General features: G+C 39.0%; 1 protein-coding gene across 14 annotated transcripts in view; it reads left to right on the top strand.

The window, feature by feature from the left end:
• INPP4A (inositol polyphosphate-4-phosphatase type I A) overlaps positions 1 to 25,454 on the top strand; it is a 131,105-nt gene extending 105,651 nt beyond the window's left edge. For all 14 annotated transcript variants that reach the window (XM_055803292.1, XM_027786549.2, XM_055803296.1 and 11 more), the window contains 8 exons: positions 2,540 to 2,712; positions 4,172 to 4,295; positions 5,130 to 5,256; positions 7,539 to 7,679; positions 9,031 to 9,128; positions 12,498 to 12,610; positions 12,945 to 13,099; positions 22,337 to 25,454. In XM_055803292.1, the coding sequence (XP_055659267.1) occupies positions 2,540 to 2,712; positions 4,172 to 4,295; positions 5,130 to 5,256; positions 7,539 to 7,679; positions 9,031 to 9,128; positions 12,498 to 12,610; positions 12,945 to 13,099; positions 22,337 to 22,469 (1,064 nt within the window). In that variant the 3' untranslated portion in view covers positions 22,470 to 25,454. The remainder of the gene's footprint in view (positions 1 to 2,539; positions 2,713 to 4,171; positions 4,296 to 5,129; positions 5,257 to 7,538; positions 7,680 to 9,030; positions 9,129 to 12,497; positions 12,611 to 12,944; positions 13,100 to 22,336) is intronic.
• Positions 25,455 to 26,510: the final 1,056 nt, after the last annotated feature.

The raw sequence follows: 26,510 nt of genomic DNA, 5'->3' as shown, positions 1-26,510 counted from the left end.
GATTTCTGTCCCAGACATACCAACAGCTAGCTTGGACTAGGTCTCTGGCTGTTGTAAATCTGTAACAACTTGTTGCATCTCCATTGTTTCAGGCCCTAAACCAAATCATCCTACCTGTGGATGTGCCCAGTGGAGTCTAAAATAAGTTTAAAATGTTCTGATCATCTCATAGAACATAACAGCAGAGCTCAAAGTAGTTTTCATATTAAAATTGGTGCCTCATGGTGTTTGAAGGTGCCATTTGATAGAAAATATACTTTCAGTAACAAAGTCCTGTTAGGAAAATTAGTGAGGGGAAGACAGAAGAACAGGAAAATCCAGGTGAAAATTGAACATTTAGAGACCTTTCACATTTATTTAAATGCTGCCAGTGTAATGTTAGGGTAATCAAACCGATTTGAGCCTGGGAGTGCAATTCCTTTTATTCCTGTTTACGGTTAATAGCAACTACCATTGACTAAAAAATGAAAAGAATGTAGGTGACACCTCTGTGAAGTAGGTAGCAAAAAGCATTTATAATTTTGCAGGCTGACAAGGGTTTGTTTTTTCATGGCCAAAATTTTAAACCAAGAGAAGACACAGCACAGCAGATTTTTGCTCATTACCCTGGATGAGCCACTGCATTACTTGTGAATGTTGGGAGGAAAAAAGCATCTAACAATTGCTTTATCTTCAGGCAAGCTGGTATACCACCAGTCTACTTTGTGATTACCCCAGCTAAACATATCTTTCAAATGAAGTGCTGCCAGATACACTAAAGTTCTATATCTCCACTGATTTAATAACTATATATAAGTATTTATATCCAGGCAACGAGATGATGATGATGTGCTGGCAGATCTTTTCAGTTCTTTTTTTCATTCTCATTTGTTTATGGAAAAGCTCTTAAATGGGGTAAGAGAGATACTGTTAGTATCATCTGTGTTTTGCGTTTTAAGCCTTTTAAGCTTTTCACAGGACCATGTTATGGCATCTGATTTATTTTGAGAGAAAATACTTAATAGAATATAAAAGCCATGCTGTAATACCTTGGCTGTTCTTTTGATGTTTCCTGCTTTCTTTTTTATGCCAATGGAACAGAGCCAAAGAACTTCCCCTTTATGTAGTTTATTAGGTTATCTATCTACCACATAGAACAAAAGCAAAAAGGATAGTTCCGTTAATCTTGTCAGTTATCTTTCTGTCAGCAGACTTCCAAAGTTCCCTTCTTTGGCCCGTTATCAAAGAAACATTTATTACCACTAGTTTGTAGCCCTGCCTTTGAGTCAAGATCCCAAACAACTTCCTTTCAGGGGCTTGAAGTGCCCCATTCATGCAGGTTCTGATCTGTACGTTGCCTTGTTCCTATAGCCAACTAGGCTGGGGGTTGTGTGTGTTCTGTTTGTGAGCTCCAGTGCTTTTTAAAAATAAAACACATTGTCCTTCCCTTTAAGAAGTGAAGTGTTCTTCTGTTTCAACCTTGTATTAAGGAGGGCAAAACCAAGGCACTACTGTATTTTCATTTTATATTGCTATACCAAAATCTGTTCTCTCTGCATCTGAAAAATTTTTCGTACAGTTATGGAAATGGGTTTTTTTAAATTGGTGGTTGATTAAGATGAAAGATAAAGGAAGGAAGGAAAAGAAGCTGAGCTTGTGGAGCATTTTAAAGCAGAGCAATCTTCTAGGGAGAAGGAATGGCATGATGTTTGAGGTACTAAAGTAGAACTTGGGCAACCCAGTTTCATTTCTGCGCTTCCTGTATAGGACCTTGAACAGAGTCCCTCTGGGACATATCTCGTGTATTTCAGTGGAAGTCAAGCTCCAAACTACTTCCAAGGATCTGGCTAACTCCTGTCTAAATCACTATACTTTGTGTTTCTTGCTAGCTAGCTCTAAGCCTTCAAAGTCACTCAGCAAACAGAGGACACTTAAAGAGTACCTACATTAATTTTTCACCTCTCTGCCTTATTATTTCTATGCTTCAAATGGGAGATAGGCATTGTCTTACCTCACTGAGGTACAAGGATCAATAAGATGGCAAGGTGGTTGAATTATATACCAGTGAGTCCACAAAAGATTCAAAGGCAAGATATTTGGGAGGAATCTCATTGACAGAAATGGCTAAGCAGATGTTCTCTATTTCTGTTATATGGTGGACTCCATACTGTCTGTCCATGTATGCACTGTGAAAGGGTGTGTTTGAACATGCACACGCAGTCACATACACTTGTGTATATAGATACTCATGCTTCTGTTATGCTTTCCAAGTCAGCTATTGTATAGCCTGTTCTCTGGGCACAAATCTGGAAGCTGTTACACAGCTGGGAAAGTCATAACAGCCTTACAGAGTAAAGTTCTCCGTATTTTCCTCATGGACAACTACTCTGAAGGTTACTTAATTAATAACAAGCAGGATTAACCAGCCAGCCAAAATAAAACGAGCCCTAAATGTAAATTATCAACAGCTTTGACTTGCGACAGAAGGTTTCTTCTTAATGCCTGTTTGTTTGTTTCAGATAAAGTACTTACAGCACTGCTATTTCTTTCTTTTAACCAGGCGAATGGAGTGAAGCTCTTTATCCCTTGCTGACGACACTCACAGACTGTGTAGCCATGATGAGTGACAAGGCAAAGAAAGCCATGGTCTTTTTATTAATGCAGGACAGCGCCCCAACAATAGGGCTCTGCCTGAGCCTTCAGTATCGCAGGGATGTTGTCTTCTGCCAAACTGTAAGCAAGCAAATATGCATGATTTGATTGCACTTCAACACGTGGTTGGGTTTACGTGAAACATGAAAGATTACTGTTTTCAGAATTTTTCAGATCTGTTCTACTCTTGTACACTCTACACTGTGATCTCCTTTCATAGGCTGTGCTGTCCTGTCCTTACTGGTAACGTACATGCATTTGACAATATATAACTTCAGTGTCCCCTTGGCTATACATTCAGTATTTTTAAAAAATTATTCCAGAACTAGTGAAAATATACTGCTGTCTACGGAAACAACCTTTTGCCTTCTAATGCCACCAAACTAAAACAAAAAGTAAGATGTGAAGGGGGGGGGGGGGGGAGAGAGGAGGGGAAAGCCCATGAGCAGAAAGTGTACTCCTTCAGTTACCTTTTGCTTTCTGCATCAAGAAAACCAACAAGACCTGTGATACCTAAGGAGAGACATCCAGATGCAGGGAGAGAAATGCGTGCTTTTTTTTTCTCCTAGAAGTTCTCTTTCTGGGCCTGCCTGAGGCCTCTTGTGTCAGCCACTGACTAGCAAGTTGTCTGCATTAAAAAACCTTCCACATTTCTTCTCTAGTGTGTCTGCTTCCCTGTGAAACCAGTATCTCGTTCATTTATTCCAAACAGCTTATCTCTTGGACAATGTTTGGTAGAGCTGTTGTCCCAAAATGTAGTATCTCATAGAGATAAACTCAGGATTTTTTTTCCTATACAAAACCCACTTCATATTGCAGATAGTTTTTAAACTCAATGCTTTGAATATGTTGAATATGTTTGAATATGCTTACGCATCATAAACAGAACTTTATTCCCTTCTGTTTAATTCTGTAACAATGTCATACACCCATGTACATAGCATATGGCAATCATCTGGGAAATTCCTTTATTGACAGAGTGAGTTAAGACTAGCATTGATCTTAGATCTTAGAACTAGGTCTTCAGGATCTTGTCCTGAGTATTTTGAAACACTGGAGCCTGAATCTTTACATAATGCAAACAGATACTGCATTTTTAAGCTTTCTTCAAATGTCTGATTTCTTTAAAAAAACCAACACGTTTATTCATACTAGCAAAATTAATGGCCTGGGACTAGCAGTGTTGCTTTTACATCTTTAACTAAAATAATTCTCCAAGGAAACTCTTGTAATTTGTAACTTGAAGACCCTAATACAAGCGATTGTATCCAGAAAACAAATAGATGTGAGGTCAACAGCAGTCCCATTTTGGGAGATCTTATGAGATGAAGGCAATGTGCCCTAAACCTGATTTTATTAATGTTTTGGGTTTTTGTTGGTTGGTTGTCTCTCTTCAGCTGCAAGGAAAAGAAGAGTGATGTTTAAGGGAAAAGCATATCTGTCTGAGATTTTATGGCACCTCTTATATTGTTTCTGCTTGGGGCTGAAGAGTCTTTTTTGTCTTGAATCATTTCACTCTTGTCTGTTTTCTCTCCCACAGCTGACAGCTCTCATTTGTGGTTTCATTATCAAGCTGAGGAACTGCCTGCATGATGATGGATTTCTAAGACAACTCTACACTATTGGGTTGCTTGCACAGTTTGAGAGCCTGCTGAGCACTTATGGTAAAGGCACAGGGCAAGTGGGTGGTATTAGCTATTGAGTCAGCAAATTCTGCATTAAATTGATTACAGCAGAATCTGAGTGTTTGGGACAATTTGCATCTCGCCTACAAAATGATTGTGAAAACTGAAATGCAAAACCAGATTATGTCCAGAGTACAACTCTGATTTTTTTCAGATTTAATTGAATTGCTTCTAAAAGATAAAGTGTACTTGCCTTATAATATAATGTCAAAGGTTTAAAATACCCCAAAACATCTAATAGTGATCTTTTTTTTCAGAAAAGAAATGGATTAAAATACTGGTAAGCTGGGAGAAACTGTGCCCCAAATGTGCTTTTTTTAATTGTCTTGACCTACTGTAATCCTGCAGTACAAAGTGAGATTGAAGAGAGGATACAGAAAGGGAAAGTACATCACTCAGAAGTGTTTCACTCATGTCTGAACAGCCATCTGGATGCCAGTTAAGGGAATGCTTTACTGAACAAATCTGGAATACTCTGTAACTTTTCCAACACAAAGGATATCATGGCTGTTACAGTGCTGAGAAATACTTACTAGCATCGCCTAAACTGGAAAATCAGCATATCATCTACTTGAAGAATGGTAGTCTGAACGATGCTAGATAATTACTGTTTTCTAAACATGCCAAACTCATAAAGTCAGTCATGACATTGTACGCGGTCTGTAGCCAAGGTGAAGGCCTGGGCTCCAGAGCCTCTTCATCCATAGAACTTCTTTATGAAAGTGATGACGTACAGTCATCATCAAATTGATAACGAGGAGTTGTACATAACAAAGAATGATTATGATTCTCTTTGTTTCCTCCTTGATTTAGGTGAGGAGCTGGCAATGCTAGAGGACATGAGTTTGGGAATCATGGACTTGAGGAATGTAACCTTTAAAGTAACTCAGGCCACATCAAATACATCTACTGACATGCTGCCAGTCATCACTGGAAATCGGTAAAAAGAAGTGGGGGGGAGGGATCAGGAAGTGGAGTGGGACTGCAGATGGGAGAAGCAGTGATACTGCACTTGAAATTAATTATGTGCTTTTGTACTGTGCTGTTTTTCTCATCAGAACTTGAAAGAAATACTTTGAAGTGGACTTAACTCATTTTCCCTGATGTTTCATTTTACAGAGAGGATATATAGCAAGGCTCAAACCATGGCAGTATTGTTTTGTGAATAAATATCATCTTGACCAAGCCTTCCATAATCATAAGCCAGAAGTATTCAATCTTTTCTTAAGCACTTGTGCTGGCTTTGAATTTCAGGCTGACTTCTGAGGCTGATCTTGTTGACTCAGTTCACTGCTGTTGGTCAGTGGGTCACTGCTTTACTGTGTGTCACTGGCTGCCGTTAGCACCGTGGGGCACAGAGCACGTATCAAGCAGTTGGTTGGCTGCTGCTGAGGAGAAGCCATTTTAGCATCAATTTCCAAACCATCAGGGCCAAACTGGCTTTAACGTATGGATGCTTGTGATATAGCAGACTGCTGCTCATTTTGGCCACTTGTCTGAAAAAGAAGTATTTTCAAGTTTGAGTTTAACAGCATTTTTTGTTTTGGAAGTCTGAAGTAACAAACATTCGCATCCTCACATAAAATGGAGTGGGAGTGATCTGTTACAGCTTTATTATGATGAGAAGCATTTAGAACAGTCACACTTCAGTTTGAATGTTGCAGCCTGCTTATGAGCTGGTCTTGCACTGGTTTCTGATGTGGGGCTGATGGGCCCCTGCGATAGTTTTTGCCCAGAGAGAGCCAGTTCACAGATGGGGATGAAGCTGTGGAAGGACAGAGGCCTCATGAAAGCTGATGTTTTTCTGTTTCTGTATTTCAGAGTCTTTAGCATCTTTTAGTTTCAAATCTGCTTTCTGGAGGAAATAAAGTTTGTTCAGTTACAGTGTGATGTACCAAGCTCCACTGGAGCTTTGCCCAGCTTCATCCACATCTGAAAAAGAGTTAGAATTCTCAAAGATAAAAACATTTAGAGGAACTTTTTTAAGATTCATGTGCAGCTGAAGGAGGTCTGCAGTACAATTACGTATGTTATGGAAAGAGCTGAAACTGGTGGAAATGGCCAGCTGGCAGAAAATTCCTTTCAAAGAAAATCTTTAGTTGAAACTTGCCGTCAGCTGTAGGTCACTAGTAGCAGGAATCCAGTCTTCATTGGTTTCATGTCTGCTAGTGCTGTATGTTATTTTTCTATCTAGATTTTACTCAAGAAAGAGAAGAAAGAAATCATGCATATTTATAATGGTGCAAACTATTGGAAGCTTTACATTTAGATGTGAAAATAGGGGGTTTTGCTTTGAGATATAGCATAGGATTTGTGTGTCCATCCAGTGTAAATGTGGGACAGACCAGTTTGGATTACCTTATTATATATTTCTCAGAGCTGTTTTGCTATACTTGAGAATATATGCTGTACTTGAGAGTTCTGTGCTGTAAAGACTTGGATGTAACACCAAGGTGTTGCTACTGATAGGTTAACACAAAGCACACAAACCACAGTAGCTTGTATCTTAGCAGTTCCAGCATAGGGTAATATGACACACCTTAGTCTGAACTGATGTTATGGGGTAAGATAAGCTGCATTATCTCACATTTGCCATGAGAGAAAACATACGCAGGGCTCTTTGCTGCAGCTCAGCTAACCCAAGGTAACCTGTTGTGCTGCGGGAACAGCTTGTAGGTCTGAATCATAAGTTTCTGTGTCAGTGCTTTTGTTAGCTCCTCCTTCACTTTATGCTTGGGTTGCTACTATCATTGCCTCTATCTTTCTGCTCAGAAATACTAGTATTATTTACTGTATCAAAAAAATGCATCCTTTTATGTATGTGCATCATCACTAGCCTTTATCACTTTAAAATGAAATACACCTTACTCTTGATGAGACGGGCACATGCCAAAACTTTGCTTTTTCCCAAGTTGTACAAAAGCTGCAGTATTAATGAGCAGAACAAACCCAGCTTTTGTCAGGCGGTTGGCAGATTTGGTTGAAATTCCATGAGGATGTAAAATCAGCATTACAGGTTGCTGCAGGTTTGGTTTTGAACTGGAATAGCTTTTCTGATTAGGAGCAAGCTGTGACAGTTCCTTAAAGTCCTCAGTTTTGACTGATCCCTACTTTTTAATAGTCGTATTATGTTCTATATGGTAACCCTCTTTACATAAATAAGATGTTCTCGGAATGTAGCTTTTTGATCTTTATGTCTAATAGCTGTTTATTTATTTGCAGTGATGGATTTAATGTGAGGATCCCTTTGCCAAGCGCCTTGTTTGATTTGTTGCCGCGAGAGATTCAAAGTGGCATGTTACTGAGGGTTCAGCCTGTTCTTTTCAATGTGGGAATCAATGAGCAGCAAACCCTAGCAGAGAAGTACGTATTCAGTTGTGCAAGCTCCACCATAATGGCAGTTCAGCAATCTCCTGTTCTGATGGAAATACGTCTCTATGGAGTTGCACTGTTGCATTACTAACAGTGATTCAGTTCTTCCAATATGCAAACAAGGGAATACTAAAGCTCTCAAATGCAAAACAAACAAAAGGAGGCCCTTTATATGGCACATAGCTGTGAAGCTCCTTACCTCCTGTGTTTGAGTCTAGAGCACGTTTATGGGGTTCAGAAGTGAATTTACAGAAGAGGAAATCTATCATGGGCTATTTAACACAGAGGTGCTGCTTGTGACTCAGGACCTCTGTGAGCAACATCACTGGAGGCTGAGAGATCATTCTGAGTGTTGCTGTGTATATGCCCTCGATTTTGCACTCTCACCTATACTCCATCTTCTGGCGACTGTCAAAACCCAGGATAATGGGCTAGATGGAGTTTTGTTTTAACGTATCTTTGCAGTACTTATGTAATGCAACACTGTTCTTGTAAAGCTGAAGAATATAATTATTTTATTATACTTACTAGGGAAACTTCAGTTTTGGAAGAGCCACCAGAGCTTTCCTCTGTTAGGGCTATATCCTGTAAAGAATACATGACAGAGCACAGCTCTGATGGAGAACGCCAGTCAAGTCAGGCACATGCGTGTTGTGACAGCAACCTTTAGTACCAGGGTGGAGTGTGCAGTATGGTGGTGACGGGCAACTAGAAAAAGTCTAACAAAAGCTTTCCAGCAGTTACTGTTGTCCTCTGCTGCCTGTGAAGGGAACCCAAAGTGACTAGCATAGTTATGGATGTCAGCACTGTATGTGTGTTATCCATGTATGTAGATGCAGTTAGGCGAGATGAATCATGGCATTGTTGACAATATTTATTACATTCATGGTTTATTACTCCTAGATCCATATCTCTTATTTACATATCTGAAGCAAAAGTTCTCAATCTTATCTGCTGATATTATGGTTATTATTAGCTTATGAACTAAACTAGTGAATTCATTATTAAAAATTTGAATTTTGGCAAAATGATTGACAAGATGGGTATTTAATATTGAAAGAGAGACACAAAAGCCAAAGAATTTTAAATACTATTTTCTACAAGATTTTTCTTTCACCTTCTTTCCCACTTTCCCCCTCACGCTTGTTTATTTTCTTTTTCTGTAGTGAATCACTACAACATTTCTCTGTTACACTTTACTCTGCATTTGAATTGTTAGGAATTTCACGGGCTGACTCTTCAGATTGTTTTCTGGTAGTCATATTGCCAAGTGCAGTTTTTTCACAGAAGAGGAGAAACCTTCTGCCTTGGGCTTAACTGTTCCCTTCTTCACTTTTTAAAGGTTTGGAGACACCTCACTGCAAGAAGTGATTAACATGGAAAGCTTAGTACGGTTGAATTCGTATTTTGAGCAGTTCAAGGAAGTTTTGCCTGATGATTGTAAGTATTTGGTAATTAATTAATGGCAAATTTGATTGAACAGCATAATTCAGGCTGATTTTGTCATTTGCTTGCTTCATGATAGTTGTTTAAATGTTGATGGTACACCAGCATTAGTAACCTCCAAGGAATTATGCAAGTCTATTTTAATACTTTGGTACTATGTAGAGCAGATTAAAGAGGTTTAAAGGTCAGCCTGATTTTTTAATTTACATGTACTTTACATCACTTTCTAAGTGGTGTATGTAATGCAGCCAAGCAGTTAGAGTGCCATGATGGGAAGGTGTAAAAATGACAGGTTATAGCAGCAGCACTTTTATGTGCAGTTTTTGGTCATGTTCTCTGTACTTACAATAACCTGCACAAAGAGCAACTACCAGTTTTTAGGAACTTAAATCACTTTCCCTCTGCTTATCCTTTGGCACTTTCCTATAATTGTTGCATCTGCAGGCAGCAACAGAGAAGTGTCGCACCTCAAAGAGAGACAGTAGCTATGACCTTGAATTTTACTTGTTACATAGGAAAATTTCTTGCTTGCTACTGTTTTTTTGGGAGGCAGTGGCATAAATGCTATTTACATGTGACCGCAACAATGGTGAAAATTCATGGATTTATTATTAATAGTATCAAATCTTTTGTAAGCTAATTTAATGGGTCCCACAGTTGCAGTTTTATTGCAGAAATACAAATGCAGCAACATGCAACAGTATAGTAAGAATTCATCCGGTTAAAGTACGTTATTATACTTTCAGTTACCCTGGGTTTTTTTTGATGCAGATGAGAGCAGAAGCTGTTTCTGTCTTCCATGCATTCATAATCCTGCATAATTAATTCTCTGAAATTTTAGCTGCAAAATTTTGATTTTTTATTATATAGTAGTCTAGCATCAGACTTTCTTGTAAAGTCCAAAAGTTAATCAATTTAAAGTGACTTTTGATCTGGTTTTCTCCGTATTACTTCATGTCTCTGTCTAGTCTTCAATAATAATAGTTCCCATAAAGCTTCTTCCTCTCCTTGATTTTTCTTGCTTTTTTTTGCCTTCAGTCTTTTCCCTCATTCCCAAACCTCTTATGTTGATACAATCATCTTTTAGCTTTTGCTGTTTTTTCCTGAAACTTTTTTTATCCTGCAGTCTGTTTTCTGCCCTGTCATTTGTTCCTTTTCATGTTTTTTGAACTCTGAACTTTATACTTATTCTCTTCTATTTTTAAAGACTCGTGGCATGACCTTGAGTTTCTCATTTACTAGTAACACACCTTATACCAGTTTCTCTTCAAGTAATTTGAAGTTCTGATAAGGCTGGCGTGCAGTTTTGGACAGGTGGCATTAACGTGCACCTTAACAGTGAAAGAAAACAAAACAGTCTTGTGTCCACCTGCCTTTTCTTCCTTACTCTGGTTACTTGTCATTACATTGTTTCCTGCTACAGGAAACGAATACCACAAAGGGGGGAAATCTGCCCACTGCCAAAACACCCTTCTCCTTCACAGTTTGTCCTGGGTATATGCAGACATGTTGTACCTAGTTTTGCAATGCAGCTTGGACAAATGGTCTGTGGTTATTAAGATTAAGCAAAAGTTTTTTTTAGAAGTGTGAAAAAAATATTGCAGGTGTGTTAGAGATGCTCTGTGAAAAGCTGAGACTGTACGGACAAACCTGGGACTGTGCTTGTCATAAGGGAAGTCTGAGGGTGTTTTTTACCTTCACTGTGGTGATATTTAGGATGTATAAAGTGAAACATACTTTCGCATAAATGCATGTCAAGAGAGAATGGTATTTTACATTTAACTGTAAAACAGGTGGTTATTGTACCCAGTACAGGGGGGTAGCCCTAGCCCTGCTGGCCACACCGTTTCAGATACAAGCCAGGACACTGTTGGCCTTGTTGGCCACCTGGGCACACTGCTGGCTCATGTCCAGCCGGCTGCTGACCAGCACCCCCAGGCCCTTTCCCACCAGGCACTTCCCAGCCCCCCTTCCCCAAGCCTGTAGCGCTGCGTGGGGCTGCTGTGACCCAAGGGCAGGACCCGGCACTTGGCCATGTTGAACCTCACACAGTTGGCCTCGACCCATCGATCCAGCCTGTCCAGATCCCTCTGCAGAGCCTGCCTGCCCTCCAGCAGATCAACACTCCTGCCCAGCCTGGTGTCACCTGCCAGCTTACTGAGGGTGCCCTTGATCCCCTCGTCCAGATCATTGATAAAGGTATTAAACAGGATTAAACTGCCCCCAGTACTCAGCCCTGGGGAACACCACTGGTAACTGGCCAACTGGGTTTAACTCCATTCACCACCACTCTTTGGGCCCAGCCATCCAGCCAGTTTTTTACCTAGTGAAGAGTAGCTCATCCAAGCCCTGAGCGGCCAGTTTCTCCAGGAGAATGCTGTGGGAAACAGTGTCAAAGGCTTGACTAAAGTCCAGGTAAACAACATCCACAGCCTTTCCCTCATCCATGAAGCAGGTCACCTTGTCACAGAATGAGATCACATTAGTCTAACATACTATTTGCTGTGAGAAGATATGTGGTCCAAAAATAAAACTCCGTAATCAGCCATGTGGGGGTCTTTTTGTCACATTTGTTAACAGTGTATACCTCCTTATTTATCGAGTCACAGCTTTAGTTGGTGTCCTCTGCAGTTACCCCTTCAAAAAAACAAACAAAAAACCCACACAACCAAAAAACCCACCTATTTAATACTGCTCATTGATTGTATTGAGTATATTGCTACATATTTTAAGAGTTGATGTTTAACATACTGAACACATAAGACTACTGAAAGCACTCTGAAATACTGAAAAATGTCAACTGATTTATTTCTACTTAGTGAAATATTACTAAACACACCATGGCAATGCGGTGTCCTGTTGGAGAAAGTGTTTCTTGTAATTTAAAACTGGCCAGCGTGCAAATTTAAAATTGAAAATGTGAGCAGAAAATAAAATATCTTCAGTGTTTCTGTGGAGACATGCATGATATCCTGTAGCCTCTGAGGAGTGATAATACAGGCAGTTACATGTTTATATACAGTTCCGAACAGTGTGTGAAAGCAAGTGTACCTGTGACACACAAACCAAGATACAATACCAACCTTGCTCCCTTTGTTCACTGTTATTCTATTGCTATCAGATTCTGAGCACCTGAAGTTTTAAATAACCTGAATGTGTATTTCTAGTTGAGTTTAATTAAACTTGAATTCATTTTGGTGGTGGTACCAAGTAATCAAGAGTTGGATTAATTGTTCTAAGCTTTGATAGTTTCAAGAAAACACACTTGTGTTTGCAGCAGGCATATAGGAACACTTTCCAGTAACTTTGTAAAAGTGTTGAAACCAGATAAATAAGTGGAGTTTGGTTTTTTTTGATTTATAGGTCTACCTCGATCTCGTAGTCAGACGTGCCTGCCTGAACTGTTAAGATTTCTGGGACAAAATGTACATGCAAGGAAAAATAAGAATGTTGATATCCTTTGGCAAGCTGCTGAGGTATTTATTAATTTAAGCATCTCTGCATAGTTCAGCTGATTTTTTATATTTTTGATATTCTGATATGTTTGAATTTCTTCATTTGCTGGCATATAGCTTGGAAATGCTGCCGGGTTAAAATTCCTCTAGAATGAGGCATGGGGAGATAAAATGTATTTTCCACATCAGTATTTTCCCTGCAGCTCATGCAATGAAGTTCTGCTCTCTCAAAGATGACTTTTGGCATCAGAGTCCTACCTAACATTTGTGTGTCTCTAAGGAGAAGTACAGGTGTATGCTCTGACAGAAGTTTATGCATGAGGAAAGCATGATGAATTGTATATCCCATTTCTAGATATGCCGCAGGCTAAATGGTGTTCGATTTACAAGCTGTAAAAGTGCGAAGGATAGGACTGCTATGTCGGTCACCCTAGAGCAGTGTTTGATCCTACAGCATGAACATGGAATGGCTCCACAGGTCTTCACCCAGGCTCTGGAGTGTATGAGGAGGTAAGAGTTTGACTGTGTCACTTATTCCTAAATGAGGAACCATGCAAACTGAGGAGGAGCAGTGGTCTCTGTTTCTATCAAAAAGAAGTAAAAAGTAAAATAAAGTCAGAAAACCACAAAACTGACTGGTAGATTTCATCCGTCCCTTGCGTGTATTAGCGAGTTGTATGCTGAAGCTGGTTGTTACCAGATTTGCAACAGATCAGGCTTTAGGTTTCAGTAGTGAACCTGGAGTTTTCAGAGAAGCACGTGGAAACGTGGGTTTTGATTAACGCTGAGCTTACCGAAGAGGAAACTGGTGCTTCTTTGAAAGCTGTTTAATAATGAGGTTACCTGAACTGTCACGTCACTGGGCTTTTTAGTTCTAGATCAGGCAGATTTCACAGGGATGACCTATGTTTTGATCCTGGAAACACAGACACCTGCAGTTTGCACTGGTTTGCCACATGTATTCTTTAGCAGTGAAACACTGCTCACTGGGTGAAATGTCAGTATGAGTGTTTCACAATACAGCAACCAAATTTCATCACGTGTCAGTGTGCTGTTGTCATATCAGTATAATGATGTTCTGTATTCTGAAGCAGCAGAGATGTTTGCAGAATTAAATACTGTACTAAAAAAAAAGGAAAAAAAAAAAGAAAATCTGTTTACTGTTGTTCAATGCCTTGTTTCAAGCACTGCTGGAAAACTCCGTAAGTCACATACCAAAAGAAAGGATAAGAAATCTAGCTTTAGTCTTTATCAATGTAGTTCAACAATGCTGTTCAGTCCTGTTTTTCAACATTCACTCTTACTGAATGTACTGTACTGTGTGTCTTCTCACCAAATTCTCTAGAGTGTTCAATTCTCTTATCCTTTCTGTATGTTTTTGCTGTTTGACCCTTTCTTACTCTTCAGTTACCTAGACGAAAATGCCTCTCATAATAACACTTACAGCCTCTTACACTAACAATTTGGGTTTTATATCTACATCTAATTGGATGTCACTGGACATTTTTAATTTTCCCTTTTTTGCAGCACTTCTTGCAGCATTGTTACAGAGTTAGTACAGTACATGAAAACTACATTCAGAGACTAATTAAACCTTGATATTAGAAACAAAACTTGAAACAGCTTTGTGAGGGAGAAGTTACTAACATGAAGTGGAGCTAAGTGGCTGTCAGATACCTTTAATTAAATTATGCATCTTGTCAACTTGGACATCTGAAAGAAAAAAAGACTTTGTTGCACAGTTGTTTATTTAGTGGGAATAAACACTGAACAATACAAGGTATCTTGTTAATTTCTTTAAATCTGTTGTGGTTTTTTAATGCAGTTGTGAACACAGTAGAGACAGAGGTTAATAACAACATTGTTTTGCACCTTCAGACTGTCAATTTAATATAACACAAGATCAGATAAAATATTGACCCAAGAAACACAATGCTTTATGTTGACCTACACAGTGATATTGAAAGAGGGCCAATTTAATCAAAACCTTTAGGTCGTGTGTTCTAGCAACATCAGGGACTTGCTGCGACAGTGAAAGACGTGACTTTCTCTTCTGTTAAGTCTTTGACTAAGAGAGGCTGTGCAGAACAAATACTGACTAGTCCTGAAGGAATACTAAGATTAGACCATTCTTCAAGCCCATCAATCTTTCTTCTTCCCATCTCATTGCTCTTTGTGTTTTTAAAACTATTTGCCAATTCTGCTCAGGAGCAATGGCACAGAATTAACAAAGCTTAACAAGAGAGAGAGAGGATTACGGAGCAGGTATGTGTGAGTCCAACTCCACCCAAACCCATTTCAGCCTGGACAGGATGACCTGACATAGATGGACAGACAGAGGAAGTGAAAGAGTAACAAATTACTTCCAGGGCATTCAGAAAACTTGCTTTTTCTTTTAACCTGGTTCTTTTATTTGTGTAACTGTTCTGGAAGAGGAAGGCTTGGTTCAGTTGGGGCAGCAGGAAGGATGGGAAGAAGTATTAAGTTGTCAGACTCAAAGTATTTAATCTGTACTGGAAAATTTCCGGAGAAGAAAAGTATTATTGCTTACACTGTTCTTGAAAAATTAAGAAAGCACCTTCTTCTTTCATGTGATGTTGGTCTCCAGAGGTGTTAGTTCCCACTCACTTATCCTCAGGGACTTCCTTTCCTTCCTAGTCTTGTGATGATTATGTATCCGTGACAATTATGTTCAGTGAGCATGGACATCAAGGAGAGAACATTTAGTGGGCATTGTAGGTTCTTGTAGAAATTCACAGATAGAAGTTTGTGGCTTTCACCTTAGAAACAAATTCCCTATTAGAGTAAAATCACTTTTCTGTAAATAAGTCACAGCTTTTCCAGTCCCAAATCAAATATATAGTAATTCACAGCCTACAAATAGTAAAATCATGATGGTATGTCTGGAAGTCCAAGTTACAGCAGAAATGAGTGCCTGGCCAGTAAAGGCAGCTCAAGAGTCAAAGTCCAACTGGATCACATAGCCTCTTCCATCTGCAGCAGTGCCAAGTCTCCCCACTAGACCTGTGACTCCTTGCCCTCCTTCCCCCTGCCAGATTGCTGTCTTATCAGATACCACCAGTGGAGCTGTCTGTGTGAATATGCTCTAATCCAGTTACAGTCAAAATCAGCCTGAGCAGCAAAATCTTCTGCACCTTTCAGGTAGCCCAGCTCATTTTTGTTAGACCGATTCGGAAGTTGTGACACAAGCAGTTCAGCCAACAGAGAAGAGCTGTTGAAAACCAGCTGGAAACAGGGCGAGGGAAATGATCTCTTCTAGCTGCCATGGTGCTGGCTAAAAAGACTACATAATAAAGCCCTGACAGTCATGTTTGGATGTGACCACCCACTGCAATAAAACGACCATGATAAAAAGCTTGGTTGGATTTCTTCACTGGTTGACCTGCTTTAAGAAAAAAATTGTGGTGAGTTGACCTTGGCCACCTGCCAGATGCCCACCCAGCTGCTCTCCCCCACTCCTTAACAGGACAAGGGGAGAAAATATGATGAAAAAGCTCGTGGGTTGAGATAAAGACAGGGAGTTAGTGTTACAGGCAAAATAGTCTTGACTTAAGACTTTACCACCAATAGATTTGGATGGTAAGAGCAAAGACAAAAATTAAAACACCTTCCCTCCACAACCACTTGTGTCTCAGGCCCAAGTACTTCACTCCTTCGTTCCCGACTCTGCCACCTCCCCACACAGAGCAGCACACAGGGGATGGGGAACAGGGGTTTGCGGTCAGTCCGTAACGGCTCCTCTCTGCTGCTCCTTCCTCCTTGCACTCTTCCTCCGCTCCAGCATGGGTCCTTCCCATGGGCTGCAGTCCTTTAGGATAAACCTGCTGCATAGGCTCTCCGTGGGCTCCAGTTTCCTCCAAGAAGTATTCACCTGCTTCACCATAGGGTCCTCCACAAGCTGCAGTGTGGATATCTGCTCTACATTAGTCATCTCCATGGCTGCAAGGGAATCCCTGCTCTAGCACCTGGGGCACCTCCTCCCCTCCTTCCCTGACTTTGGTGCTCACAGGGCTGTTTCTCACACCTTTTCCCATCACTCCTTGCTGCCATGCGGTGTTTTGCCTTTTCTTATGCACGCTTTCCCCAAGGCACTGCATCTGGGGGGCACAGCTGTGCCTGTGGTGGGTCCACCTGAGCTGGCTGGAATCAGCCATGTCCAGCACGGGGCAGCCCCCGCTGCTCCTCACAGAGATGATTCCCATACGTGAGCTGGATTAACAAGGAGTTTGCTTTGTCTCTTTACCCTGGTCCTCTCCTGGAGGTAGTCTGCTGATGAATGTTTTAATTTAAGGCACTGTACCATTTGGTACATTTGGTATTTCCAAAAGGTGACTTTTCACCCCGTGGGTGGAAGCATCTGAGTGGGCCAACAGTGACAAGGAGAGCGCTTTCCAGCTCTTGCCTCCATTCCCACTGTATGTGTCTGTGCATATGTCTTTGTGTAAAATCGAGTAGCTTGATACTAATTTTTAATGGTACAGACATGGCATGTGATGTTCATAACGTCATCTTGTCATTTTGAGCCTTTCTTCCTTCTTTCCCTCTCCCATTGTTTTACTCCCTTATCTATATCTGAAGACACTTTTCTTCCTCCAGACTATTCTGTTGAGCTTTTATGCACCACTTGCCAGTCAACATTAGTTTTCCGCTTGCTGATTCTCCTGATCACACATGCACACACACCCCTCCCCACCGCTACAAAGCTAATTGGGTTTTATAGGCATCAGCGATTCAATCTACCCTTATCCAGTGTACGCACCAGGGGTGAAAGTGTCTTTTGATCACCAATTTGGATGTGTTGATCCAGATCAGAAATACAGTTGGTTTAGTTCCCTGCCCACCTAATTTCATTTCACTTGAAGTGTTGCCAGCATCTGAAGGATGTTTTTCTCTTTCACCACCTCTAGAGTATCTCTGATGTCTTCCAAGACATTGTCGGTTGGTTACCTGCCCTTGCTACACGATCAGCAAGGTTACGTGTCACCTTGTGTGGGTGGAGTGAGTGCATGTGTTCTGACAGGATCAGGCTCACAGCTTGCATTTAGTTGTTGCTTTGTAAACTAAAGAGTTGACCTGCACAGGGTGTAAGAGCGATCCAAAACGAAACACCACACTACAAAGCCTTGGATTACCCGAGAGTTGCCCACCGCAGGCCTTCTGTGCTCAAAGCCATGAAGGAAGCAGGGGCGTAATGAGATGTGTGGTGGTGCAGCGTGCCTTGCCTTCACACGCATCTATTGGGGCACTTCAGAAACATGCGTTTTGGAAAGCGTATTGATACACACTGGAATTCATGTTGAAGCAGAAAAATAGGTGGGTGGCGTGGGATTTTTTGTTTAGATATTAAGAAGGTAGCTAAGAGGTTAAATTATTTCACTGCAGCCTACATGGAAGGATGTTTGAAAGGGTCAAATACTACAATGGTTATTCATGTTCAGCTTGCTTTTCAGAGGTCCACTTCTTTGCAGCATGCGGAAGCATGGCAGAGCAGCATGGGATATTATTGCTTGGTAATCTGAGAGAATGAACATGGAAAACCATTTGTGTTCAACCTACATGTGTTTATTTTCAGTAGACTACAGTACTTCTTTCTTATTTTTCTCTTTTATTCTCTTTCCCTCTCCTTATTTCTGTAATTGTGCTGATACATATTTTTGAGATGTTTTCCCACTCTTTCTTTACTTCATCTTCTGGTTTTGTTGTGCTTTCTTCCATGTTTTTTCATTTTCTTGACCACCTTGTGTTGCCATCTCTTTTTATACATTCATTTGCATGTCCATCTTCCTTTCTGTTTTATTTTCCCACCTCCCAACCTTCTTCCTTTTCACAGCATTGGAACACGGGAGGTAGTCACCCAGAAGAACTTGAGTGGCTTGGTGCCCATCCGAGATTTCAGACTAGATCCCAGCCTCCTCTACTCTATTCCTTTACTAGCTCTCAGCCCCAATTTACTGATTGTGTGGCTGTTTCTGAGCATAGCATACCTGGTGGCCAGATTACGTTGCAAGTGAAGATAAAGTTAAAATAAATAAATAAATAAAAGTGCTTGAATGTGTATTGCCACTTGGTACCTGCTGGACAAAGGAATGTGTCATAGCATTGTCTGCCAAGAATTATTATTATGCCTTACAATTTTACGTTTCTATTGTACTAAACTGTAAATATACATCAAATTATTTTATCAAAAAGAATTGTATTGAAACTTTATTGTTCTGCTTTCAGTGCTTGTAACATAGTCTGACATTGGCCTGTTACCTCGTTACTTTAGCCGGCCTGAAGATCTCTTACCAAATATAGTTTTGTGTTACTTGTTTCATGTATTCCAGAGAAAGGAACTCTTGTCTGAAAAGAATTTGTATCTTTTTGTATATTTAAGGTATATGCTAATCTTGCCTTTCATTTTTACAAGGTATGAAGGGAAAAACAAAAATGCGGGTGGGGTTTATAAGAAATTGTAAGAAATTTATTTAAAGAAAAAAACTAATTTCTACCTTCATTTCAAAGCATAATATCCAAATTACTGAACAGTTTGTAGAACTTTGTCGTGTTCCTTTCTCATGGTTAAGTATGTTCTAACAGACTAGTGTACCCAGTCAGAAAACAACTTGCAGTTTGCTGCATGCAGAATTATTTCATTCTATTTGTAGATCTGCATTTTGTAATGTATTAAAGACACAAAGAAAATGACTTGTGGTTAGGAAGAGGATGTAATCGGTGTTAGCCTGCTAATGATATGTTTCAGGTGCTCTGTTACAGAACTTATTCTGAAACAGGGCCATTATCATCCTAGAAGTTAAAGATGCTGGCCTTTAATATTTCTGGCAGAAAGAGGCAGGTATCAGTTAGCTCCTTTAGTAGGTGGGTTTGAGGTTTTCCATTGGGCTTTGTTTTAATTACACTAGACTAAATATTACTGTTATTTCCATTTTTAAGTGTTGAACAGCTTTAATAAATTATGATGCTGGTAGTGACTTAGAGATAAGTGAATGACGGTAAGTTAACATTTATTTAAGTGGTGAGACTAAAGCAGCTTACCTAGTATAGTAATGCAGAATAATTGCAGATGAAATTTGCTCATCACTTATAACATCAAACTGGAGAGGCCTATTTAAACTGAAAGGTTTTGTTGATGCAGTGGTCTGGCAGAGTTTGTCAATAGCAATAGCTGATCAAGAAAACCTAACCTCATTTAATGTAATTTGCTAATTCATGAAGGGATTTACTTTGCTTGGTGCCTGAGATGACAGAAAATTAGACTTCTGAGAACTCTTTTAGTACTGTGATTTCTATTTTCTACTAACTCGCTCAAAAACCATAGGTAGCTATAGCTTTTATTATCAATGTTAATAGAATTTGAAAGCTGCTGAGAGAGGTAAGCTTAAAAAAAGAAAAAAACACAGTTAGAATAAAAATCCTAATATAATCCTAGATTTGGTGGATATTCTAACTGAAAAAAAAAAAAGTATGTGGTTATATTTGTGTCTTCGTGAAATCAGACTGTACAGTACACTATCTCCTGGTATTTTTCCTCGCTATTCTTCCAATTTTGTTTTTAAAAGAAAGAAAAAAAAAACCCAAAAAAGACATACATATATATATGTGTGTGTATAATATATATGTTTAAGTATGTTTATTTTTAGTTGCAATATATTTAGGTAAATCCTTACTGCTGATGAGATTTAAAATCATGGTATGATGGTATTGAGCGTATCCATGTCCTGTGCTGATTTCTAGTACCACTGTGTCTCCGTCCAAATCATCCCTTCTTTCTGATTAACACTGGTTCATTTGCTGTGGGTGCCAAAATGTACCCTTTTACAAAGCAAACGAACGTCAGGTTGGACTGTAGCCTTGTTCTTGCAATGTGATGAGTGTCCTGGGTTCAGTCTAACAAGATAGGAAAGTAACTTTACTAGCCATATCTGTGCTGAACTCCCTGAGGTTATTAATCTGTTTACATAAAGTATGAAGGCTTTGCTCATTACTATCACTAGGGTTTTGCAGTAAGACCACCCTTTTCAGCTAGACTGAAAGCCAAGGCTTTTTGAAAACAACGTAATTTTTCTTTTTTCTTAAAATTTGTTGGGGGACAAGTTTTTATTTATTTTCTTTTTTATCTTGGTCTGTGCTTCGTTCAGGCATTGGGATTTAGAATGCTGTAGTGCACGCTGCTTATTGCCTCCAGCAGAAGAAACATGGCACATGAAATGGTGTGTGAAATGCACCTTTGTCACCATCTCTGTGGCCCACCTGAGTCACAGAGGGACGTGTCCAATAAGCAGATGCAGTGGAATAAATTATGAAAATAATTACTCACTTTGGAGTAAAAATGCTTATCTGGCAATCCCAATATTTGTTAGTTAAACTGTTTTTATTAGTGCTGTGAAGTATAATTCGTGCAAATTTTTGATGAATCTATCTGACTGCAACAGCTTTCAGCAGGGGTTCTGTAAAACACGAAACAATGCCATAAAAATAGTGTCATCACGTATGACCCATTCTATAAAAGGCAGGCACAGAATCTGCTCCAGAGAGGAATTTCAAACTTACCTAAGCTGTTTCTAAAAGCAAAAAGTTACAATATTTTATGAAGTCAAACAAGGTGATACATACAGAACACAGTTACAGTCAGTTTAATTAACTTAAAATTAGAAGAACGGTGAGGTCAGTAAAAACAAGAGAGCTCTCAAACTGAACCAGAATCCAAACCCTCCTTTTGAATCAGATGACCACAGTTTACCTGGCAGATGCCGTGGCCATCTCCAAAACAGGAATAACATGACATTTCCACCATAAGATGGTGTACTGTACGGTCTGCCATGAAGTTCTGGTATTCATTGTTCAGGTTTCAGTTCTCTGTCAGGGAAAGAAAAGCCTAAGTTGATTTATGATAGATATTTAACAGATAGTGCTTCCTCTTTGTATGTATGTTTTTGGATATAATCAAAGGAACTCCGAAGTAGATTTACAAGTGTAAAGAAGCCTTATAACTGGAGTAGTTTTTTATTAGCACAGAACCTCTTTGTAATGTGGGGCAGGTGCACCAAAACATGGGGTAAAAATTACGTTCTGCACAGCTTTGTTTCATTGAGGTGATGACTGTCAACACAGCCAGTCTTTTCTGCCCCCACACAAAGCTGCTATTTCATGATTAAGACTTTTTTTTAGACTATGTTGGTTTTCGAGTCAATTTATGCATGCAGAGATAACTGGAAAGTGATTATTTTTGTATCAGCTCTAATCTCTAAGTAAGTACTGATAATACTGACATACAGGGAACAAAAAAATTACTTTAAAGCTCTTATTGAGAGATCAGCAGTTTTTCTTTTTCAGCTTAATATATTGATAAATTAGCAGAACTGCTTTTAAGCAATTTCTTGGGATCCCTTGTGCAATGAAGCGGCATGTGAACTCCACAACAGTGTACCCTGAAATACATGAAACCGTCGTGAAAGAACTTTTCAGTAGATCCGCTGCTGCTTTTTAGAAATGCAAAACTAGCAATCAGACATAGCATGTGTCCATTCTGTGTGCTTCTTACTGGCATTGTATGATGAGTCATCATTTTTAATATTTGCAGTGGCAAATTAATTAAACGCTCATTAAATATAACCAACTTTTTTTTAATGCTATAAAATAACCAGTTCATTTCATCTTAGTTTAAGTCTTTTTTTTTTTTTTCCTTTTTACTGCTGTCATTTTTTTGTGCTTGTTTTTTTTCCCCAGTGAGGGTTGTCGGCGAGAAAATACAATGAAGAATGTTGGATGTCGCAAGTATGCGTTTAATTCCCTGCAACTGAAGGCTTTCCCAAAGTATTACAGGCCTCCAGAAGGAACTTATGGAAAAGTTGAAACATAAGCTTACTATGTCCTTTAATTGCTGTTCCATTAAAACATGTGGATACACTCTAGAATAATATGATTTCGTCATCCAGAAGAGATAAATAACCTTTTTCTACGTTCCGCTAGGTTATACAGAGCATGTTACTTACAGAATTGGAATCTATAGTAACAATTATTGACACCTTAGCTTGAGAATAGTGTGATGACTCTCTGCCCATTTAAATAGCCTTCACTGTATGTAAGGTGACCAGATATTGTGCTACTTAATAATTACCTATATGCAAATAGCTAGGTACCTCCTGGATGGGCAAGAACTCTAGGAACGGCATTGAGGCAGCTGTTTCACATAACATCTTTTTATACTGAGTTGACTTGAGATTGAGCTTTTCATAAACTTTTTAAAAACGAGAGTAAAACTCTAGAAGTTTTAAATAAAAAGGGATTGGATCCTAGATAGTCTAATAACTGTAGAATGCATTGTTACAATCAAGAAACAGAAGTTTAACTTTAAAAACAAAAATCAGCACAATAAAAGCCAGGAGTATAAATCGTGTTACTGTGTATAGGATGCCGTCTTCATATATGAAATTAACAGTACATAAAAGGCCAGGCGTGTGAAGATCTAGTTTCTAGTTCTGTTCAAATCAAACAAAACGCCTGTCGTCTTTGGCAGATAAGGACTTGGGCACACATCTTAACTCATTTTAAAATGTGTTTCAGAAACATAATGATGCTTAATAATTAATGCCAGCAACAGTTCCCCCTGCCCTTCCCCACTATAAGGCAAGTGCAATAAGCAAGTTGCTGATGTTGCACGTGACATGTCCCTTATGTTCCATGGTATTGTATATTAATGAACACATTTTTACCCATGGCTTTTTATATCACTTCTGGATTGTAAGCATTAGTATCTGGGGGAAGTTAAGGTTTTTTTGATTCATGTTTAACATTTTTTTTTATTTTATACATCAATACAAAAATGTTCAAAGTGCCCAGCATGTCTGTGCTCCTCCAAAATCAAAACTAGTTTTTGTTTACCTTTGCATTTTACCTGGACAGATGTTCAGAACCTGGGGGGGGGGGGGGGGGGGGGGGCAGGGCGGGAGTATGACTGTTTTCAGGGTATTTCAGAGGAAAGCAGCGATGCCCTGTGTTGGTAGAAAGGAACTGCTCATGTGCTACTGCATGAGAACCACAGATGCGTTCTAGCTTATGACTAAGGCAATCAGTTTGATAGCATTTGATAAAAAATGTTCAACAGATCTCAGAAATAATCTCCCAAAGAACGCCTTTGAAGCTGAGATAACTTTTTAAAAAGCAGCTAAGCATTCATTTCCAAATTTTAACAGGATTAAGGCATCTCTAGCTAGCTTCGTTTAGCACGCTATGCCTTTTCCTTCTTGGTTTCTAAGGATGTAATTTTTAGAATAGAAAAATCTGCCCATTTATTCTTGTGAGAGTAGCAACAGCCAGGTAAGTATATGGCTGGTTTCTGATTTCTTTCTCCCTCTCACTGATGTTTGTCTGTGCTGTCACTGCTCTATCAATCAGTCATGTTCATTCTGCTCCCATGTAGGTTTGGGGGTTACAGGTCTAGCAGTTTTTGCATTTTGCTTTTTGCAGTTTAACACTGAGCAGCATGTCACAAAGCCAAGTCAGAGAGTTCTGCTGAACTGGGTTGTCACCGTTCTTTCAGTTTCTCTAGGATAACAAAACACTGAATTCTGTGCAAAATCAGTGTGTTTTAGTACCTATCCCAGGTCTGAACAGATCATCTACAGTAGAACAGTCCCTTGGAAATTTCACAAACCCTGTTTGTCAATTAATAAGTGTTGCTTTTGTTTTATTTTTTGCTAATAAGTAAACAAATATATGGTGAAAAAATTTTCAACGGGATCTCTTTAGACATGTTACTTCATTAGTTCTGCTCAACCTTCAGTCCCTGGCCCATTATTAAATGCTATATTTTATTTTTTTATAAACTATACTCTTTATATCCCTTAGTTTTTATGAGTTGATAATTTTATTTTGTATATTTCAAACATAGTTAATTATATTTTAAGTCCTGTGTTGTTACACTAAAAATCTTCCAATGTTCAGCTTCAAAAGAAAATAACAAGAGGTCTATTGTAACAATTAGCAGTGCCACTTTCGTAGACTGTGGCCAACAATCATTTGATCTACTCTAGAGCTTAGCGATCCTTTCTTTATTTTGTATACCAATGTATTCAGAAAAGGTTGCTGAATTTTGTATGTATGTGCATGTTTTTTGCTCACCTTTTTAAAGTGGTGGACTACCAGTCTCAAGTACTGCATTACTTTGTTTAAAATATTCCGATTTCAGTATGCTTACATGTGAAACATTGTTGTCCAGCTAACATTTTATATATACGCCATTGTCAGTACATGTACACCGATGGGCTTGCTTAAAGGGCGTAATGAACAGGAAGATCTCGAGCAGTTCATCAAAAAAGAAAAACTGTGAAACTTGAAATCCACATAGGATGCTTCACAAGGGTGAAGTAAGCTTTTCTGTTGCACAGGAGAGGCAAATTTAAGGATTACTGTAAAATGAAGTTCTGTCTAATGTTCTTTTTTGAGTACATTTTTTAAATTATAAAACATACAAAGGTAAAAAAAGAAAACTGTTGCCAAGTATGTTCTGTGTATGTTCTGTGAAAGTACCTACAGCACAGTTGCCTTTTGTTTCGTTTATACATGTAAAATTATTGTATAATACAACACTGTTTTGTCCCAACACGACTGTATCTGCCAAGCTTTGTGCATTGAAATATTTTTATTTATTTGGTTTTGGGCAGTATTAATATATCATAAACATATGGCTACTCTTTTATATATTCTAGTTCATCCAATCCATGTATGCTGTAAATGTGCTAGTCTTTAGGATGAAAACCAATAAAGAACTGACAAGAATAACGAATGGTGGCTTACTTTTAATATGTTTGTGGTAAATTAAAATAAAAGCTTTGGGATTCCTTGACTTGATGTGCTTTATCTGCTGGAAAATATATTAAGCTAAGTTGTGTATGGTGATATAATACAGAGATAATGCAAGTCAGGAAGTCATTACTTGTAAACCCTGCTAAAGTACAGCCGCTATTAGTTTTCTATAATTAAGTCAAGCACCAGTTTGTCCTACATGCTGTACATTCAGCAGCAACATTTAAATGAAGAAGCTGTATGAGATCTGGTTTTTTCTTACTTTTATGTACTTTTTCTACGAATGTTCTGTAAGACCATCCTGAGCTTCATTCTGTTTTTCACTCTTCCTTCCATTAATAAATTCCTTCTCGGCTGCTGCTTCCCCTTCAGCCAACTCATCCCTCCAGCAGCTTTAGCAAATGAGCTACTTTTCAGCAGAGATACGTTGTTATTATTGATTGTCATTTTGATTTCAGGTGAAATTAGTTTTATATAATAGTGTAAAAGACAGTAATCCAGAGCGTTCTGATTTCTGTAAAATATGAAGAACATTAAAATGTAATTCTGCTGTCACTGGATGTCTGAGAACTGCCAAATACAATTTTATTAGCATTAAAGGGGACTGAGAACTACAGGTTGGGCTCAATAAATTATTTTTTCTAGTTACACAGTACCAGTACCAGAAAAAAACCCCATGCTGCTTTCATTCAAAATGCAGAAAGGTGCTTCACAGGTGGGAATTCCTAAATTACAAATGGAAAATGCATATACATACATGTGCATATATATACATATCTGTATTTCCAAAATCTTAAGTTGGTGTCAAAAAGTATCTGCCAGTGTTTTTACTTTAAAAAGGTGAGGTGTGTAAAAGATGGTTGTAGTTTAACGTCTTTAAGAGGCATTCTGAGCTATTAAGAGAAACCGTCACTTGTTTGAAGCAGATGTGTGTGTGTCCGTAAAGATTGCTTCATTCAAAAGCCAAGGTGACTGTGAATCCAGGTTGCCCGTGGAACTGTGGCTGTACGAAGGGCGTATGTTTGTCCATGGGTTGTAAACAATGCTATGGGGAGCTGCCTGGAGCAGCAATGACCTCATGCTTTGGTGTGGAACC

This window comes from Falco peregrinus, chromosome 4 (genome assembly GCF_023634155.1).
Source record: "Falco peregrinus isolate bFalPer1 chromosome 4, bFalPer1.pri, whole genome shotgun sequence".
Lineage (NCBI taxonomy): Eukaryota > Metazoa > Chordata > Aves > Falconiformes > Falconidae > Falco > Falco peregrinus.
This window is presented reverse-complemented; position numbering and strand designations above follow the sequence as displayed.